The sequence below is a fragment of the Zootoca vivipara genome, chromosome 13 (assembly GCF_963506605.1).
Source record: "Zootoca vivipara chromosome 13, rZooViv1.1, whole genome shotgun sequence".
NCBI lineage: Eukaryota > Metazoa > Chordata > Lepidosauria > Squamata > Lacertidae > Zootoca > Zootoca vivipara.
Window position 1 is genome coordinate 12,835,782 of NC_083288.1, and position 21,571 is coordinate 12,857,352.

General features: G+C 47.6%; 1 protein-coding gene across 2 annotated transcripts in view; it reads left to right on the forward strand.

Annotated features, from left to right (window-relative positions):
- FAM171A2 (family with sequence similarity 171 member A2) overlaps positions 1-21,571 on the forward strand; it is a 40,246-nt gene that overhangs the window by 11,329 nt on the left and 7,346 nt on the right. Inside the window, exons 2-5 of one of the 2 annotated variants that reach the window (XM_060282335.1) lie at positions 8,544-8,771; positions 17,670-17,762; positions 19,890-20,084; positions 21,353-21,529. In XM_060282335.1, coding sequence (XP_060138318.1) covers positions 8,544-8,771; positions 17,670-17,762; positions 19,890-20,084; positions 21,353-21,529 — 693 coding nt within the window. The remainder of the gene's footprint in view (positions 1-8,543; positions 8,772-17,669; positions 17,763-19,889; positions 20,085-21,352; positions 21,530-21,571) is intronic. The other variant, XM_035134992.2, reaches the window with a different exon arrangement.

Consider the following 21,571-nt stretch of genomic DNA (forward strand, 5'->3'; position numbering starts at 1 on the left):
ATCAGTCTATTGAAGCATCATAAGGCGTAATAACACACTGAACTAGCAACTGATATGGGCTTAGGGTCTGAGGAAAGCTATTTGTCTCTGTGGGCCTGGAACACAGTGGAGACCATGTGGGGACGGAGGGTTAGGAGAAGCAGGTGCAGGATTGGGCGAATCGGGGAGAAAATCGATGTCCTGCCTGGAGGGAAGTTGGCAGCTAGGCAATAAATGGACAGGGAATGTGTCAGGAGGTGACCTGAATCTGGGCGGCTGAGTGACGCAGTGCTGCCCGTTTGAGACAGGAGACAATTTATAGACTTTAAAGAGAGTTGAAAGTGGGGTCACTGCTCTTGCTGCGCTTGGCTCCGCCTTCTTTGGCTTCGAAGAAATAAAAATTTTCGGAGTTTAAAATTACGCAGAAACCTTCAGGACTTGATTGGCCAGAGGCAACAAGGAAAGGAAAGAAATGCTTCTACCAGGCACCCCCAAACTTCGGCCCTCCAGATGTTTTGGACTACACTTCCCATCATCCCCAACCACTGGTCCTGTTAGCTAGGGATCAAGCTAGGCTTCTACTTTCCGGGAAACAAAACCTCCCTCAAACCACTTTGGACTCTTTTTGAAACGGGGAAGGACCACGGTTTCAGATGCAGAGGACATGGTTTGCATGCAGAAAGGACTAGGTCTGAGCATCTCCAGGTCAAACTGGGATTGTCCCCTGTCTGAAATCCTGGAGGGCCGCTGCAATGCTGGCAGCAATACTGTGCTGGATGGACCAATGACAGCAATAAGGCATATATAAAAGCAGATTCCTGTGTTCCTAGGGCTTGTCTGCACTGGAGTTTAATGCGGATTTGAAGCTGTGTGTGTGTGGCGTTCACACATCCTCATCCAAGTGGTAGCTGCTTCCCTCCCTCCCAGTAAATTTAGATTGCCCCAATCCATGGATAATCCAATAAGGGAAGAAAATCCAATATAAAGTCACACGTTACCTGACTGCAGAGACCCTGAGGTGCATTCTGTGTGTTGTTTTTGTTTCGTTTCGCTGGATGCTCTACAATTGCAGCCCCTCCTGACTTCCATTTTGTTTCCATCAGCCCCTTTAGCCTGCTTTTTCCAATCCATTGCTTCCAGGGCCGGATTTAGGTTTGATGAGGCCCTAAGCCACTGAAGGTAATGGGGCCCTTTATATGTCCAGCTGTCCTTTGTCAACAACAAATTGTCGCCTTTTTTTGTGCTGAATATATGCTATATGTTAATTTATGGACCTAATAGGTATCTAAAGCCATTTGCACATAACAAAATATGCATTTTATCAAAATAATTGTTGAACTGAAATACAATTAAGAAGAAGTATATTAATAGTGAAATACAATGTTTTAGGGGTTGTTTTTAAAAGTCTGGAATGGATTAATCCGTTTTGCATTACTTTCTATGGGAAAGCGCACCTTGGTTTTGGAACGCTTTGGTTTTGGAACAGACTTTCAGAACGGATTACGTTTGAGAACTAAGGTACCACAGTATATGGAAATGAGCAAACCAGTGATGTTTTAGGGAGCAGGCTAGCAGGCGGGACCCATTACTTACACCATAGGAGCCTATACAACACAAAACACTGTTGCTTATGCAGGTTTTATTTAATTTGTTTTTTATCTTATATTTTGGAAATGTATATCCAGTTTCCCCCCCTAAGGCCCCCAAGAGAGTGGGGCCCTAAACTGTGTAGCTTGTTTAGCTTATACTGTACATAAATCCGGCAGTGGTTGTTTCTGAAGGACCATTCATGTTATTTTTAAAACCACTACTATTGTTTTATTTATTTCATAAAATTTATACACCTCTTAATGGGTAAAAAACCCCAAAAGCCTCAAAGTGAATTGCAAAAAAGATGCAACCATAAAATTGGGGGGAGGGGACTACAAGACACAAGACGGTAAAATACTAAACCAGGCATCCCCAAACCTTGGCCCTCGAGATGTTTTGGCCTACAATTCCCATCTTCGCCGACCACTGGTCCTGTTAGCTAGGGATCATGGGAGTTGTAGGCCAAAACATCTGGAGGGTCGCAGTTTGGGGATGCCTGTACTAAACAGACTAAAATTCACACCATCTTTTCTAAGCATCTGAGTAGCCTTGACTAAACAAGGCACCGAAAATAATACATTGAAGGCACCTGCTTGATATCAGTAGGGCGGGAGCTGCAAATTGTAGGTGCTGTCGCACTTAAACAATTGGGTTCCTACAAATGCGGAATGTGTATTATGTGACACCCTTTAGTAGTATCAATTCTGACCGCCAAGTTGGACACATGTGGGGTAAGGTGATCTCGGAAATAAACTGGTCAAAAGCTGCCAAGGGCCTTAAATGCCAACCATAACCTGGCCCAGTAGCAAATCGGCAACCAGTACAGATCTCTGAGCGCAGGCATTATATACGCTGACAAGGCCTCACTCCTGCCAGCAATCGTGTTGCACTAACCACAGCTTCTGGATCAAGTGTGAGGGGAGCCCCACACAGAGCACATTGCAGCAATCCAGTCTTGAATTAATCAATGCATGAACTACTTTGGCAACACTTTCCTGGTCCAGGAATGGCCATGGTTGTTGAACCAGTTGTGGTTGTTACTTTTGTTGTGACGTGAGGTTTGTGATTTCAGCTCTCTTGACATAATATGCTGGAGACAGTTCTCTAGTAACAGCTCTTTATTAAAGTGAACAAGACTGAAGACTGAGGAGAGGAAAGCTACATTTATAGGGACAGGGGACTAGCTAGGAAGGGATACATTTTGGAGGGAACAATATCAAGCAATCACAGTGCTGCCTTTTGGAGGAAACCAATAAGACAGAGGATCCAAATACAGCAGCTTAAATGAACCAATAGTAGCTGTACCCTCTGGGACCAAAAGGCAGTTACTTTATCCTAATGCAAATACAGACAATAATAATACAGATATAAAATCCTTTGACTCAATACACAACAACTTTAGTGTTGTTGTTTTTTAAAAAAGGAACTTGTAGGTCTACAGCTTCCAGGTCATGTGGCCAGCATGACAAAGCCGCTTCTGGCGAACCAGAGCAGCACACGGAAGCGCCATTTACCTTCCCGCTTTAGTGGTACCTATTTATCTACTTGCACTTTGACGTGCTTTCGAACTGTTACCGTGTTTCTCCGAAAATAAGCCATGCCCCAAAAATAAGCCATACCCCAAAAATAAGCCATAGTGATAGGCAGTTTAACCTTCTAGGTTAAGAATTAACCTTGTAGGTTAAACTGTACCATACTTAATAATAATAAAAAGGCATCCCCTGAAAATAAGCCACCGTGTGTGTTTTTGAGGAAAAATAAATATAAGACGGTGTCTTATTCTTGAAGAAACACGGTAGGTTGGCAGGAGCTGGGACCGAGCAACAAGAGCTCACCCCATCGCAGGGATTCGAACCGCAACCTTCTGATTAGCAAGCCCTAGGCTTTGTGGTTTAACCCACAGCACCACCTGCGTCCCTCAAGGAGGGTAGTGAAGGACTAACTGAAGGGAGGCAGCAACCGCACAAATATATCCCATGAAGCACTTTTGTAAGGACACCAGAAATGTAATATGGATGATTGGCTTCCCAAATTGACCAGATGAAATCTCAGGCAGTTGTACATATTCTAAAACAATTTATTAAAACATTTATTGCAATAAATGGTGGCAGTGAGAATGAGTTTCTCATTCTGCCCGACCCATGGGCATACACAGAGTGCTTTTATACCTTTTTGACAGAGTGAAGGCCAGCCTTTCTGCAGTACTTCATCAACCAATCAAGAGAGAGCACCCCAAGATGCAAAGTCATTTACCTAACTCCACTAAGTGGCGTTATGTACCTGGTACTTTCATACACGTGTAACTGCGGTTTTGTGGCAGGGCTACATCCTCTGACAGTGGGTTGAAACAGGCCCTGTCTAGTTTGCTAGAGTTTCTCAGAAGTGCTGTGTGTGGTTAGATCTTTGCATTAGATGTGCAAACATGCTGTGCCTGTGTGCAAAGTGCTGTCTGGTTTACTTTCTATCAGAGGCAGAGAGATTTAGAAAATGGAGTTCCTCTTGCTTTTAGGGCCTGCATGGCCTGACCAGGATTATTCTGGCCCTGGTCATTGCCACCCTATACTTTCTTGGTGTGGTTGGGAAATGTCAAGGTAGATATTGGAGGCATTAAACATGCACAGAGATTCAGCAACCCGTTAGCAACATAATGTGGATATAAGCCTAGTCTCTCATCTTCAGTATGCAGCATTCTGCTTGCACGGACCAGGGCTTGCCCCCTGTGGTTAATTTCTAGTGAGACAGATCCAGGAACTCAAACCTGCCTGGAAGCCATACCTGAAAGCTCTCCCTCATATGAGAGTGAAGAAGAAGAAGTCTGGATAGGTCTTTTTAGCGGTGTGGGAAATAATTCTGTGCATGCTCAGAGACATTATTATTTTGTATGATGCACACCCAGCCCTGTCATTAATTCTGTACATGTCCAGAGGATAAAACAATTTCTCTCTGCCTTAGTTGTCGCAGTGGTCTGTGAGTTACGCATTTTCCAGGGCCCAACCGCCCCAGCATTGAAAATAGATTATGTGGATACCCTGCAGGACTATAGGAAGGGTTTTTGTTTAATTTAAGAGGACAGAGGGGAGAGGTTTTGACTCCCAAATGTTCTTTTTTATTCATGTAACTATATGCATTCACTTAATTAGAAAGCCTTGAGGTGTCAGTATTGTGCATTGTGAAGAGATAACCTTTTCGCTAGTCCGCCTGCAATAAAAGCACGGCAAGCGAGCATGGTGGAATTGTGTCCTTTTCCCACCATCAGCGCCACCCTGGTTTGGAGCACAGCATATGGTTAAAAGTGTGTGAAAGGGCAAGCCGAGCCGAGCATTTGTTTTGTGTGGGGGACACTGTTCTGGGCGGCACAAGCGCCATGGAAACCCATGGGCCTGCTGAAGGATGCGGGCCTAGGCCTTGCTCTGTGCAATGGTCCCCATGGCAACAAACTCCAGCGATGGGAAGGAGGTTATTCACATCACTTTGCTTTCTAGGCCTGAGTGGAGCTTGGAGGGAGGGGGTACTTTGTAGGACAAATGAGGCCGTTGCCACGGTGACAGGACCGCAATCCAAAAAGGGGGAGGTTGGTCTGACTATTGAGGGCACAGGCCTTTGGATGACAGGAAATAATCAGGGGTTTTTTTTTAGTTGGGGGGTGGAGCGGGGACCCCCCCCCCTGTGTCTGTACTATGGGTAAAAGAAAAACCCACAGCTTTTTCTCAGAGCTGCATGGCAGGCAACTTGCTACAGGCTGCTGTATGAACCATGGCTGGTCAGTTTTAAACAGAGTTCATGTTTGAAGTTTTCCAGGGGCTCCGTTTCCAGAAACATGGGCTATGCAGAGGGCCTTCTTGGTAGCGGCACCCCTCCTGTCTGATGTCAAGGAAATAAACAACTATTTGACATCTGAAGGCAGCCCCGCAGAGGGAAGTTTTTAATGTTCGATGTCTTACTGTGATTTGATTTGTTGGAAGCCGCCCAGAGTGGCTGGGGCAACCCAGTCAAATGGGCAGCATATAAATTGTTATTATTACCGTTTACATTTATTATTATTCCTGTCATTTGCACCCTCCCTTCCCACTGGCAGAGAGGGAGTTAAAGAGCAATGAGGCAGGCAAAGAGCTCTTTAACTCCTTCGCTCCCAGTGCGGACAGCAGCAGGCTTTTACAGCCTTTCCTTTAGGCACCTCAACCTTTGTGACTTCTACATAGCAGCGAGCAGCTGAGGTGACTAAAAGGGGGCCTTTTTACAGAACTTCTGTTGCTGCTCACGCTGGGGGATTTGGGCCTCCAGAACCCTTTGTCTCCTGTTGAAAGTTGGGTTGCTCACTGATCACAAAAGGAAACCAAACATTCCTCCTCCCAGCCAGCCTGTTTTCAGGTCAGATGCCAGAGCAGCAAGGGGAAAGGATAGCTGCTGTGTGTTTTCTTTGCAGGTGAAGGGGCTGTGGGTTCTCCCCCCCCCCAAATTTGTCTTTCTTAGATTTGTCTTAGGTGATTGTTCTGATTTTGCATCGAGCTCCTCCTGCCAAAAACTACTGGGAGCTCAGCTGCTTGAGTCTGTCCTCAAATCTGCTCTCTGCTGTGTCCTCCGGACCAGAGGTCTGTACATCTGTGCCCTGTCCAATAAGCTGGGTTTTTTCCCAAGGGCAATACAGTATCTTGTAGCTCAAAATGTTTTAGCACAAATTAAGTCAAGGATAGCCTTGTTTTGGTGGGGTATTTTTACACAATGGCCTTTGATTTTTCCAAGTCACACGGTAACAGGAAGTGCAAAGGAGTTGCACTCTGTATTTCAAATGTTATTCTAGCTGTGCAAATTGAGGGGTGATAGCTCTGCTTCCTCTTCCCCTGTAAGCAGCTAGTCTCTGAATGCACTTTGTGAGCAATGACTGACCCCAGCTCCACCTTGATTTTGCGTGGAATATACCCCCAGCACTTCTTCCAGGCAGCCCCTTGATGGAGAGAGGAAGCAGCAGTGGCCTCCCTCCAGCTGGAGCTTCCTGGTCACCAGGGAGCTTACATCCAAAGCCAAGTGGAGTTGAATCAGCCCCTCTGTCCGGAGGTCTTCTTCTGTTTGCACGCAGGGTGAGGAGAATATGTCAGGCAGGCAGCCAGCAGAGGAGATCTTTGCCATGTGTGACCAATCCTCAAGTTTGCACATTGTTGGAATGGACTGGGGTGATGGGAGCCAGCTCTGCTTGAGCTACAGGGAATTGCATAGCGGGAAATACAGTGAGACAAACCTTTTGCTAGGGTTTGGTATTCTAAACTACTCAGTGAAATATCCCATTTTTGCTTCCCCTTCTTGCTAGCACTGCTCCACTTTCACAGTTCTTCTGTGTCTAAAGTACGTTTCCCACCATTGTGGGGTGGTCTTTCATTTATTTGGGATAAAAAGATGGCTATAAGAATGCATGTTAATGTTTGCCTGTTATCCCCCCCCCCTTTTTGTCTTTAGAGTTGCATCATTCTGATATGGGAACATAACTTGCATAAGGACTTCTACATATTTCAACTAGATTTCGAACTAGAATTTCTGCATTGCAGGGGGCTGGACTAGATTGCCCTCAGGGTCCCTTCCAACTCTTATGATTCTATGATTTACTAGCCTGCTTTGAATTGGGTTAACACAGAGGACTTAGGGGAGAATTGAGGTCTTATTGGTTCCTGAGCAGTGTGAGAGAGTCAGGGGTGGCAGCTTGAATAAAATAAAATTTTGGGGCGCCCAGGTAAGCCCCACCACACATGATGTTATCACAAGATGTGGTGCACACACCATTTGAATAGCAGTGCCCATCAACTTCAGTGGGGCAGCCTCATAACATATTCTATTGGGGGCGGATGAAGGGATCTTGGCCCTTAGGAGTTGGTTCCACAGGATACCCTGCTGGTCTCTCCATTCTTCAGACCCAGGAAAAAATAAAGACCACAGTCCTCTCCTAAGCCTTCCTCAATTTGCAGATAACTAAAGGGAGAAGATTCTGTGCGGGGCATCGTGGAGGGGTGTTGGCAGAGGAGGAGGAGGAGAGACAGTTGCTGTCGGCAACTAGATGTGTGGAATCCTGATGCTCCCAACATTGTTTTTCACTTGTGTGACTCACATATACACAAACCATTACCCGAGTGGTTATGATGTTCCTGTGCATTCACAGGCTAGCAAAGAGCGCATGCCAGACAGAGAGTGTTGAAACTGGGGCAGCTGCAGTGAGGGAAGCGAGGAGTTGGATTGCCGGAGAGGAAATCCTCACACGCAAAGGAACAGTGGGAGGGGTTCTGTGTTGTGAGCAGAAATGAGCGAAAGATGATACGCTGGGTAGCCAAATAGGAAGAGGGCTGAGGAGACGTGACATTTTAAGGACAATGGACCAAATAGGGTGGCTACAAGGAAGGTCATGGAGGCCTTAGAGGTGGAAAGGAAACTGAATCTGTGGGTTAAACCACAGAGCCTAGGGCTTGCTGATCAGAAGGTCGGCGGTTCGAATCCCTGCAACGGGGTGAGCGTCCGTTGCTCGGTCCCAGCTCCTGCCCACCTAGCAGTTCGAAAGTGCAAGTAGATAAATAGGGACTGCTCTGGCGGGAAGGTAAACTGCGTTTCCGTGCGCTGCTCTGGTTCGCCAGAAGCAGCTTTGTCATGCTGGCCATATGACCCGGAAGCTGTCTGTGGACAAACGCCGGCTCCCTTGGCCTATAGAGCGAGATGAGCGCCGCAACCCCAGAGTCGGACACGACTGGTCCTGATGGTCAGGGGCCCCTTTACCTTTACAGGAAGGTCATGGAGGCCTTAGAGGTGGAAAGGAAACTGAATCCCCCTTATTGTTTTAACTAGCCACACCTTTTGTTCAAATGAAATGGCAACACGAATACCAACAAAGGAGGGGAAAGGCCGCTGAGAAACCATACAAGTTACTTTTGAGTTGGGGAAAACATTGGGGGCGAGCTTGCTGTCCTCACACACCCTTTCTGTATTCTCTCTCTTTCCTCCAGAGGTGGTCATCAAGGTCCAGGTCTATGAGAACGGCGACCTGTCCCCATTGCCTCAGGCAGCCGTGGAAGTGTATGGCAACCAGACATCTCTGGCTTCAGGCGCCACCGACCATGAGGGTGTCGGCCTGCTCCCCATCAGCTACCGCCTGGGCACCTGGGTCATCGTCACAGCCTCCAAGCGTGGTTTTGTTACAAACTCTGTTCCTTGGCGCGTCAACAAGCTGCCACGTGAGTTGAGGTGCCAAATGGCTAGGAGAGAGTCTGGGTGGCTAGAAGACCACGGGTTGGGGGGGGGGGTTCTCTGTCGGTGCATGATGGGCACTTCATGGGTGGGGGTGGGGTGGGGGTCATAAAGGATGCAAACCTTTATCAGCTTTCACCAACATAACTTCTGTTCTGTAGGAATAAAGGAATATGTGTTGCTTTGGTAGGTAGAATGAGGTCGCTCCTTCCTCCTCGCTAGAATGGTGGTACGTCTCAATATTTTACAGAAGAGTCATTTCACTTGGATGACGGCACGAGCCCAGCATCTCAGTGTCACATGGCTAGATCCCACTCAGTATGTACGAATCTCCTATCATAGTGTGCGTTCAGTACACAAATAAATAAGAACATTCACAAGAGCACTGCTAGATCTAACCAAAAGTTAATCTCAGTGCTGGAAATTCGCCAGGCATGTTGTATAATAATAATAATAATAATAATAATAATAATAATAATAATAATAATTAATTTATTTATACACTGCCCATCTGGCTGGGTTTCCTCAGCCACTCTGGGCGGCTTCCAACAGAAAAATTAGAATGCACTAATTTCTTAAAGATTAAAAGCTTCCCTAAACAGGGCTGCCTTCAAATGCCCTCTAAAAGTCTGGTAGTTATTTTTCTTTTTGACATCTGGTGGGAGGGCGTTCTACAGGGCGGGTGCCACTACCGAGAAGGCCCTCTGCCTGGTTTCCTGTAACCTGGCTTCTCGCAGTGAGGGAACTGCCAGAAGGCTCTCAGTGCTGGACCTCAGGCAGAATGATGGAGGTGGAGACGCTCCTTCAGGTATACTGGACCGAGGCCATTTAGGGCTTTCAAGGTCAGCACCAACACTTTGAATTGTGCTCGGAAACGTACTGGGGCTTTGTGTGACTGGGGCGGGTCCAGTTGCGACCATGTGGAGATCTCTGGATGCTAGGTTGGCGACTGACATATCCATCAGGCTGGCCCTTCCAGCTTTCTTAAGCAGGCCAGCAGAGGAGCTTAGTTATTGCAGTGTTTCTCAACCAGTGTGCCTCCAGATGTTTTGGGACTACAACTCCCATCATCCCTAGCTAGCAAGACCAGTGGTCAGGAATGATGGGAGTTGTAGTCCCAAAACATCTGGAGGCACACTGGTTGAGAAACACTGAGTTATTGCATGTATAGCCCACTTTTTTCTCCATGTACTTGGTCCACACCCACCCCTCCTCAGTTAACCCCTACAATGACTCTGTGTGGTAGGTTAAGAGGCTGTGACTGACTCCAAGGTCACCCAATGAGCTTCATGACTTAGTGGGGATTTGACCCCTGATCTCCCAGACTAGCAGTCTAACCACTGCACAACACTGCCTTCCTAGAGTACTTCTGCTATGGGGCAGATAATATTTTTTTTTTGGGGGGGAGATAATTTATAGTGAAAAAATTCAACCATTTGGGGTGTACAGAATAAGATGGGGAGCCCTTACCCCTTGCAAATGAAGCAAAGTGCACACATTATGTATGAACTCTTAATGTGCACTGGCAAAGACTCACTGGCGCTGGTAATAAGGTCACCTCATTGACCCACCCTGGGGGTTGGAAGCAAAAATCACAGCTGGCGTATAACACTATCAATAATTTCTGCCTGTTGGCAGGAAATAGGAGGCAACCAACACACACACATGCATAAAAATATAGATGTCTTGTGTTTACATACCTTTTTGGACACAGGAGAAGGCCAGAACAGGATTTTGAATTAAAGTGCATGCACACTGTGTTTCGGAAGCAAGTTGGCTTAGCTTCCAGTTCACATATCTCAGTCCCTACAAGCGTCCTTATTTTCCAGGGACAGTTCCGGATTTACAGAAGTTGTCCCGGTTTCTGATTTGATCCCGGAATGTCCCGCTTTTCCTTAGGACATCCCTATTTTCCTCGGAGAAATGTTGGAGGGTATGGAGTTATGTGATCCCCTAGCCAAGGAGATAAGTAACACTACAAACTTTAGAAGACATCTGAAGGCAGCCCTGTATAGGGAATTTTTTTTAAAAAAAAGTTTAATGGTTTATTATATTATATTTTTATATGGGACGCGGGTGGTACTGTGGTCTAAACCACTGAGCCTAGGACTTGCTGATCAGAAGGTCGGCGGTTCGAATCCCCACAACGGGGTGAGCTCCCGTTGCTCGGTCCCAGCTCCTGCCAACCTCGCAGTTTGAAAGCACGTCAAAGTGCAAGTAGATAAATAGGGACCGCTCCGGTGGGAAGGTAAACGGCGTTTCCGTGCACTGCTCTGGTTTCACCAGAAGTGGCTTAGTCATGCTGGCCACATGACCTGGAAAAACTGTCTGCGGACAAACGTCAGCTCCCTCAGCCAGTAAAGCAAGATGAGTGCCGCAACCCCAGAGTCATCCGCGACTGGACTTAACGGCCAGGGGTCCTTTACCTTTACGTTTTTATATACGGTATGTTGGAAGCCGCCCAGAGTGGCAGTGGCAACCCAGGTTTATAGAGAGCCTGATAGTACCTATCATAAGTCAAGATGTTAAATCTTAATCACTGGCGTTAGACTGTCACATACATGCTCACAGTTGTTGTCCTGTCTTTAGACACTGCAAGCTGGAGGGAGACAGCAGCTGGCTCCTTGTGGCTGGTCTGAGCTGCCTCACCTAGTTGCTTTCTCCTGATGCGTCACTTATGGTATGGTTGGGAATGGCTGTGACTGAGCGAGCAGGCAGAGGGGGAGCCAGCCGAGGCCATGTGCCCCAGCAGACATTGCACTCGCACACATGTTGTGCTGATGCTGCACTGCGCCATTTGTTTGCACGGGTAACAAGCAATGCCAGTTGGAGTGGTGAGTAAGGACAGAGCACATGGGACCTGCCCTGCGTCTCCTAAGCTAGCCTGCTGCCCTTAGGTGTTGTGGTGGAGGATCTCCCCAGTATTGGAGTAAGACTCTCAGTGCAGCTGGCTTCTGCATTTGGAATAGCAGCAATCCTTTCATACAGGCAGCAAAATGCCTTTGGCCGGCCCTGCTATGAGCATGATATTGCAATCTCCCTACAGCCAGTGTGTCATTGTTGCCCAAAGGTTTTGTGGCGCATATTTCAAGGTTTAAACCAGAGGGTCAACCTCCTAGAGATTTCTTTTCTTTAAACCTCAAGGTTTTGGGGCACTTGGGAGAAACTTATTCTCCAAGCAAAAAGTGAGGAGGAGGATTCGGGTGTTCACTTAAACGAGTGAACACCAGAGCCTTCCCTCCTCATTTTTTCTTTCTCCATTTGATGTTCTTTCCCAAGCACCGTTTTCCATTCTCCCCAGGGTTCTAGTTCCTGTTGCTCATCAACATACCATGCCAGAGATGCTGACCATGATTCAAGGAATATTTCAGGGAAGCAATTCAGATTGCTCAAGCCACATGTCAAAGGGGATTGCAGCTCCCAGCCCTCTCAGAAACCACTAGCCAGTCAGCCCTGTGAAAATTCCTTCTTGCCATCAAATTTGGAAACTTTAAGTAAACATCCGCTCATGAGTTTACAGGCCAAACCTCTGATTGGCCTCTAACATCTTTAAAACTTAGATATTTATGTATGTACCCTTCAAGAGAAAAGGCTGAGGAGTAAATCCTACAGAAATCCAGAGTAGAGTCCCTAAGATGGTTGGAGAGTATCTTGTATGCCTCCTTCCAGCAACTCCTGCAGCTAAGCTAATGCCAAATGTATGGCTCTGCTTTCCTTTGGACCACATCAGCGAGGCCGAGGCGCGGGGTGGTGGTGGTGGTGTAGTGGTTAAGAGCGATAGACTCGTAATCTGGGGAACTGGGTTCGCGTCTCCACTCCTCCACATACAGCTGCTGGGTGACCTTGGGCTAGTCACACTTCTTTGAAGTCTCTCAGCCCCACTCACCTCACAGAGTGTTTGTTGTGGGGGAGGAAGGGAAAGGAGAATGTTAGCCGCTTTGAGACTCCTTAGGGTAGTGATAAAGCGGGATATCAAATCCAAACTCTTCTTCTTCTTCTTGTCGTTTGGATGGCCCAGGACCTCCAAACACACTGTCCAGGCTTGTGTCCTGGGGAGGTCACTTTGGAACTACTAACGCAGCAAAAGCAACACGGGAGGCGGCAGTTATGAGTTACTCGTCTCTGCAGCCACAGCAGGTGCTGTGGTTCTCCAGCTGTTTGACTTTACCCCTGGAGACACACCCCTGAGACAAACAGATGCCTGAAGGAGCATCTCCACCCCCATCGTCCAGCCTGGACACTGAGGTCCAGCTCTGAGGGCCTTCTGGTGGTTCCCTCCCTGCGAGAAGTGAGGTTACAGGGAACCAGGCAGAGGGCCTTCTCGGTAGTGACGCTCGGCCTGTGGAATGCCCTCCCACCAAGGAAATTAACAACTACAGTACCTGACTTTTAGAAGACGTCTGAAGGCAGCCCTGTTTAGGGAAGTTTTTAATGTCTGATGTTTTATCGTGTTTTTAATATTCTGTTGGGAGCCGCCCAGAGTGGATGGGGAGACCCAGCCAGATGGGTAGGGTATAAGTAATAAATTATATTATTATTATTATTATTATTATTATTATTATTTATTACAACCCTACAGAGTTCTGTGGCTGTGGGGATGGGAGGGAATACGCATACTTATTTTACATGTAGGAAATATGAGGTTCATGGTATTCTAATTAGTAAGCTATAAGTGTTACTTTCCCCCTGGAGTCTGGTTTATCAACATTTTTATTTTATTTTTTAATTAATTTAGTTCAAAGTAGTTTTCTGCAGTCCAGAATGAACAGTGTAAAATTCTGATGCCAGAAAAATCTATTTTTTAATTGTTGCTATACGTTTTGCTTCTGAAGTGCTTCCCCACACCTTAAAATTTCAAAACGGTTTGCACCAGACCAGCTTTTTTGGATCCAGTTTTCATGCAAACTATTCCCTCCTCTCACTATCTTATATAGGCTAAACTTGCTCTCAGAATGCAGAGCCTTATGTATCCAAAATGGAACTATCCCCACAGGAAGGCATTAACAGGGCTCATAGGAAACCCTCGTAGGATTGGCAGAAGTACGGGAAACTCCAAATCAGTCTGTTGACAGTTGTGCATCCTCAGTGACCACAGAGTAATGACTGATGGTTGAAGCGGGATGGAACAAAAAACCCAGGCGGATGGAGTATGGGGCGGGATAGTTTATCCTGGAAAAGGACACAGCAAGCTGAATAGGAGTACTCTTCGCCAGTGGCGATCCTGCGCTGGGTGCCACACCCCCACCCGTGGCATGCCACGCCCCCAGGACAGGTGCCACGCCCCTGTGGGCAGTGCGCTACGCCCCAGGGATGCGCGCCAGGTCCGCCCCTACCTGCTCTCCACCCCCCACCCCGTGCCAGAGCATGAAGCTCTGCCCCTGCTCTTTGCTGCAAGATTTTGTTGAAAATCCCATGTCTTCAAACTCCTGTGTCTCAGATTGTGTGTGAGTTGTAAACTGGGATGCATTGGGGTTCCAAGAAGCCATGTTAGGGACCAGTTAGGTCTGTCTCCCCTGGAGAGTGATGAAATCGGAGTTCTTTCAGAGTCATTTCTACTTCTCATGTTTTAGGGTTGAACTCTCAAATTGAAACAGATTGTAAGGCTGAGCCTAGGCTCAAATTATGCTCTAGCTGCCATCCTTGGTGAGAAAGGAAGAGGATGGGCTGTGACAAGCCTTGCCAGATGTCCCTGACAGACCCATCTGTCTGGCACCCTCCACGTTTTCCTCGGTTTCGGCCATTTGTCTTTGCTCTGGGCCTTGGCTGCTCCAGGATGCGGTTGTTGGAACACTTGTTAGAGCTGGTTGACAGATTTATTGAAGATGAACAGGATGAAATTCTGCCTTCTAGGAATCTAAAAAACAAGGAAACTTGGTTTCCACAAAGTCCACCATCCAACTTATCATAGAATTGTAGAGTTGGAAGGGACCACGAGGGTCATTTAGTCCAACCCCCTGCAGTGCAGGAAACTTTTGCCCAACATGGGTCTTGAACCCACAACCCTGAGAGTTAAGTCTTGTGCTCTACTGACTGAGCTGATAAATGTATCTCTCCCTCCCTGATCACTGCTACTTGACCCACAATAAAAGCCATGAAAACTGTGAATAATATAATAATATTTACTTTAGTTCAGATCCTATTCCTGCAACTGTGATTATTATTATTTTTTTACAAAAATTAACCTTTCTAAAATTGCCATGCTATAAGGCTGAATGAACCAAGTAGACTTTAAAAGTTTTTACTCTGCTTTGTTATGTGGACTTGCAAATTTACTCTTCGCTTGCAAAGAGATTCAGTTCAATCTAACAGCTTCAGTGGTTGTTAGCAATAATTTCCAGGGGATAAGAGGACTTTCTCCTGCCCAAAGGGCTTACCAATCTTGTAATTCAACACAAGGGAAACCACAGAGGAATGGCTGGGAAATCCAGAAAGAATGAATGGGAAGAGCATGTGTTTATATATCAATTACATGCGGTTATTATTAGTTACAGCACAGTATTGCGTCTAGAAAAGGTGGGTTTTGAGAAAGGATTTGCAGGAAGGAAGAGCTGGCATTGCAGAGATGCTCTGGGAAGGCTCTTCCAGCCATAAGGGGCAGCAAGGAAGAAATGGGGAGAAACAGGAGCTGGATGAGCAAAGATCACAGGTAGGGTGGGATGTATTGAAATGTAAGAGCAAAGAGATAAGAGGTGGGGGCAAAGCCACGGGGGGTTGGGGCTTTGAATAAAGAGCCTGCACTGAGGCAGAAAGGCAGCCAAGTGTAGGGGTATAAGGTGGGATGTCATGTGGGAAGCAGGTGGTGCTGTGGTCTAAACCACTGAGCCTCTTGGGCTTGCCGATCAGAAGGTCAGCGGTTCGAATCCCCGCAGCGGGGTGAGCTCCTGTTGCTCTGTCCCAGCTCCTGCCAACCTAGCAGTTCAAAAGCATGCCAGTGCAAGTAGATAAATAGGTACTGCTGTGGTGGGAAGGTAAACGGCGTTTCCGTGCGCTTTTGGCTTCCGTCATGGTGTTCTGTTGCACCAAAAGCGGTTTAGTCCTGCTGGCCACATGACCTGAAAAGCTGTCTGTGGACAAACACTGGCTCCCTTGGCCTGAAAGCGAGATGATCGCCGCAACCCTAGAGTCGCCTTTGACTGGACTTAACTGTCCAGGGGTCCTTTACCATGTGGTCAGAGCAGCAAGAGGGGTGAATTGTTTTGGCCCCAGAACACTGTAAAGGTGAAGGGGACCAAGGTAAGATAACGTAAGGCTAGAGAAGAAATTGGAGTAGCCAGGTGAGAGACGACTAGGAGGTGATGTAGAGAGACAGATACATTTCCCCCAATGTTGTAAAGGAGGAAGAGGCATGGCATGGCAACAGATCGAATATGGAGGCGAGAGAGAGAGGCTAAGGAGAGTGTACAAGGAACGCTTTAGAGGAAAGATGAGAAGTCTTGTCTTGAGCATTCGAAATTATGACGAAGTATCCAAGTGGAAAGATTAGCTAGGATAGGGTAAGCAGCTGGAGATGCAGGTGTGGAGGTGAGGGAGACGGTTCTCGTCTAGAAAGAAAGTGCTCTGTACAAGTCAGAGGCAGGGAACCTGTGGTCCCCCAGCTCTTGTTGCACTCCGATTCTCATCATCCCCAACCAGCATGGCCTGTGGACAGACATGATGGGAGTTGTAGTCCAGCCACAGTTTCCCCACCCCAGGTCTTGATGGTATCAAAAAGCCGTGGGATTTAATGAGGTCATCCAGAGACTGTGTGTGAAAAAAAGAATAGCAGAGGTCCAAGAATAAGAGCCCCGAAAGACCCCAGTGGAGAAGGGGAAAGTGGAGGAAGAGCTTCCCCCTGTGGAAACATAAAAGGAACATTTAGGTGGGAGGAGAACCATGGTTAAGAGATGAGGAGTGACTTACACATGCCTCCCCCCCCTTATTTCTCTCTCTCCCACTCTTCCTCTCCACCTTCCAGTGGTTATTCACAGCATGTTTAGATTTAATCAGGGTTTGCAAATCCATCTTTAAATTATGGTCCAGAGACGAGCAGATTTTGCAGCTGCGCTGACTCATGATGGAATTGCTATCTTGGGATAGGACAATCAGAAATCATTGCGTATACAATCAGTATTCCCACTCCACCATTAGTATTTCCATTAAACTCCCCACCCCACTTTATGATGGACCAGTACTAATAATAAATTAGGGGCGGGGGGGAGAGCAAGCAAACTCCTCTAATGAGTGGTTCATAAGAGAGAACAAGCAAAATGGCTCAGTTCAGACATCACACTAAGCCTTGATTAATGAAGCTAAACAATGGTTTGATGTGATGTCTGAACAGTTTGTGCTCCAAATCACAATTGGAGACCACTTTTTAAAATGGGTTTGCAAACAATGGTTTGTGTTAACTGTAAATCACCATGAAAGGCAGGGTGCAGATTTAACTAAGGGCTTATCAAAACTTGCCCTTGCCCCACTGCTTTCCCCCAGGGAAACCCAATCTTTACTGCTGAATTGGAGCAAATATCAATTGGGTTTTCTCTGGATTTATCACTAAATATTGTTTTCTCTGATTTATCACTAAATACAGTAGAACCTCTACTCACAGATGTAATCAGTTCCTGAGGTCTGTCCATAAATTGATCCAGGTCACTGGTAGAAGTGCCGTTGTGTCCAGGCGCATTCGGCAGAAGCCGCTTCTGCGCATGCGCGAATTGCGGCAAACCCGGTATTTACTTCCAGGTTTGCTGCGTTCGCAACTTGGATCGGGCCCAAGTAGAGGCGGTTGTAAGTAGAGGTTCTACTGCAGTGGGTTTTTATCAGGAAACTTGCTGCTAGGCACAGAAGGACTTTGAGTAAGTCTGATTCTCTTTTTCTCTCTTCGCTCCTACAATTTCCCTTTGCAGTCTATGCCTCCGTCAGCCTCTATCTGCTCCCCGAGCGCCCTGCAACACTCATCCTCTATGATGACCTGGTACAGATCCTCCTCGGCTCTCCAGGTAAGTCCTCGGTTCCATTTGCCAGGAAGTGAAGGGCACCTGGCCGGCACTCGGGGAGCCGGTTTGGCTGTCCGGGGTTTGGGGATCCCACACAAACGCTAGTGCCATCTTCTGGGCTGCAGGGGATGCTGGTCCTGTTTAAGACTGCAGAGCACCTTGCTGCCCTCTGTGCACGCTACTAGGAAGAAAGTGGTGGTCAGGGGAGATGAAGGAAAAAGTTGGCTTGCTCTCTACAAGCTCTGCACCTCCTCTAAGGCCTCTGGCAGTCTGTGCCGGGGGGGGGGGGGAGGCAGTCATCAGCACCATGCCAGTTCGCAGGGGGCATTTGGGAGAGACGTCTGCAGCTCAAGGGACTTTTTGAGCTGGGCTGGATGATGGGAGGAGGGAAGTAGGAAGGTCAGTGCTCTGGGCCTTTGATAGAACTGTATAAGCCAGGGATGTCCAACAAGTCAATCGTGATCTACTGGTCGATCCTCCATCCGGCCCCGCCCCCTTGCCCCATCCTCTAGATCGCTAGAGCGGAAGTTGGAGTTTTCGCAGCGAGGCTGACTGTCTCATTTGCGATCTCTTGGTGTGCTTTTTTTAATAACTTGCATGACCTAATCCCCAAAATTAAAGCTTAAGAACTTTGACCTGTACCCCTTAAAAACGGAATGTACTTCCTTAATAAAAGCTCAACAGCTTTGATCTGAACCCCTTTAAAAAGGGGGTGTTCCTCCCCAAAAAGCTCAAAAACTATGACCTGAAACCCCCCCCCAAAAAAGGGGTAGATCACTGCCAGATTTTAATTGTGAGTAGATCGCAGTCTCTTGGAAGTTGGACGTCCCTGGTATAAGCTAGTGAGCTGAGGAGGTGACCCTGGGTCGGTGTGAGCTGGTCAGGAGTCTGCGGGATCAAGATGGGCTGCTCTGGTGTGAAGTGATGAATGAGAGAATTAGGGTGGTGGGTGCTCTAGGTCCCTGGAGGGAGATGGCCAGTGACCTCTGCTCTGATCTAATGGGCTCCATAAGAGAGATGCCTCCATAAACTTGCCAAATGAGGCAAGTCACTCTCATTTTGTTCACCTTTCATAATTTCTTGCGTTCCTGTTATCCATGGGAAGGAACCGAGCATGGTTTGCTCAGCATACTAAATTCTCTTATCAAGGGCTAAGTTCTACCCTTTAAAAATACATTTTAAAAATGTGAATTACAGTCAATATAAACTAACAAAAACTGGGATACATACAGAACAAAGCAATAGGATTCAAATTCCATATGTTGTCATGAATTTGAGCAGCCTTAGGCTATACAGACCATAGCTGAGTACAGTGGTACCTCGGTTCTCTAATGGAATCTGTTCCGGAAGACCATTCGATTTCTGAAACATTCAAAAACTGAGGCTTGGTTTCCCAGCCGACAGGATCTTGAACTCAGCAGTAGCCGCCTCAGAAGTTCGACTTCCAAGGTGCAATCGAAAACCAAAGCATTTACTTCTGGGTTTACGGCGTTCAAAAACCGAAACATTAATCAACGGAGACGTTCAAAAACTGAGGTTCCACTGTATATCTCTGGAAGCATCTCTTGTTTCCTGAATGGTGAGCAGAAAGCACTCTGCGCATGATCAGGGATGCTTCCTTGCATTTGCCAGGTTGCAAATGTAATCTCAGGTTACAAACTGCAGGCGGGATCGGGCCAAGCAGCATCCCACGGTTTAAGTTCCAGATTGAAAAATCCGGGATCAGCAGCGGTGCGGCACCGGAAGTCGCTTCTACGCATAGAAGCGACTTGTGATGCCACTGTGCCCATTTCTAAAATGTCCGCAGCGCCAGAAGTCGCTTCTATGCACTTCCGGACATGCGTAGAAGTGACTTCTGGCACTGCGGACATTTTGGAAATGGGCACAGCGGCATCGGAAGTCGCTTCTACGCATGTCTGGAAGTGCGTAGAAGCGACTTCCGGTGCCGGCGCAGCACCAGAAGAACATGGCCGCTGGCACGAGCTCCGTAATCCGTGGGGAATATGGGGTATTTTGCCATTCGGGATACCTGTGGGAAATGGTAAGAAAATACGGGGGTTTCCCGGGGAAAACAGGGTACTTGGCAGCTATGCTCGGTAGGCTGGCAGCTGAAATGGTTGATTCTTACAGGGGCCAAGAGCCAGCCGTGGGCTCAGTTCCAGCGCAAATCCGCCCGCCTGCCCCGCAGCTCCACCTACAGCCAACTCTCGGCCTCCCTGACCGCCGCCAGTAGTGGGCCGGATATGAGGGGCTTCCCATCTTTCATCGGGGCTGAAAGCAACGGCAGCGGTAAGGGGACTGGGCCCAGATCCTGGGTGAAAAATGGTGAGGATGCGACACGGATTGTTGAAGGCTGTGGAACCAGCCTTTTGATTGCTCAGGGGGATAGTTGTCTGCCTTAAAGCAGTGGATTGGGGGGCAGCAAACAGATTGCAGCCGCCAGATTTCTGGCTGGGGTTCCGTTTAGATCTCATAACGCCCCCTTTTTTTAAAAAAAAAAAGCAGCAGCTGCATCAGTGGCCAGTTCATTTCCAGGCGCAGTTCAAGGTGCTCACATGAGAGTGTAAAGCCCTAAATAACCTAGGCCCTCAATACCTGAAAGACCACCCCCTTCGCTGCAGACCCTCGTGGGTGCTGAGATGGGCAGAAGGGGCCCTCGTGGTAGTTCCTCTGCCCTCAGAGGCCTTGGAGAGAGCCTTATCTGTGGCGGCCCCTAAGCTGTGGAACTCAGAAGTTCTTCCGGCACTTTTATTATACAGCTTCAGGCAAGTGCTGAAGACACACACCTCTTTATCCTGGATTTTGTTACACAAGGTGCATGTTTTTCTGACCCACCTTATTTTTCTGATCGTTAAGTTGTTTCAAACTGTTATTAATACTGTTGTGTTTTGCAACCTGCCCTTAGGGTGAAGGGTGAGTAATTAACAACAAGAAGAAGTTTGTTAGTACAGTCATACCTTGGAAGTCAAACGGAATCCATTCCAGAAGTCAGTTTGACTTCCAAAACACTCAGAAACCAAAGTGCGGCTTCTGATTGGCTGCATCTGAAGCCCCGTTGGATGTTCGGCTTAAAAAAATAGTTCGCAAACCGGAACAGTCACTTCTGGGTTTGTGGTGTTCGGGAGCCAAAATGTTTGAGAACTAAGCTGTTCAAAAACCAAGGTACGACTGTATAGCTTTATCAGCTGGACAGCTCGGTTGCTTAGAGCAGGCACCCCCAAACTCGGTCCTCCAGATGTTTTGGGACTACAACTCCCATCACCCCTAGCTAACGGGACCAGTGGTCGGGGATGATGGGAATTGTAGTCCTGAAACATCTGGAGGGACGCGTTTGGAGGTGCCTGGCTTAGAGCGTAGTGCTCTTGACACCAAGATCGCATGTTCGATCCCTGTATGGACTGCTGAATATTCTTGCATTGCAGGGGGTTGGACCAGATGATCCTCTGGGTCCCTTTCAACTCTGCGATTCTACGATCATTGGGTGGTGTGCATGGGGGGGGACTTTTGGGTTTTTTGCCTTGGGAACCAAAGTATCTTGGGATGTCTCTGGAGGTGGAAGCAGCTCTTTTCCTAACCCCTTTGTCCCCTTGCAGCCAACAGCACATGGCTGGAGCTGGTCCCCATCGTCGCTGTCAGCGTCCACCTCTTCACTGGCAACGGGACAGAAATCCAGCTCTCTGGCTCCGTCCACCTCTCTATCCCGCTGCCACCTGATACCGCCGCTGCAGCAGCCACCAGTGTGCCGGCCTGGCGCTTTGACCTCAAGAGCGGTGAGAGCGGGCAAGACACATTGGAACTGCTCAATTCTTGCC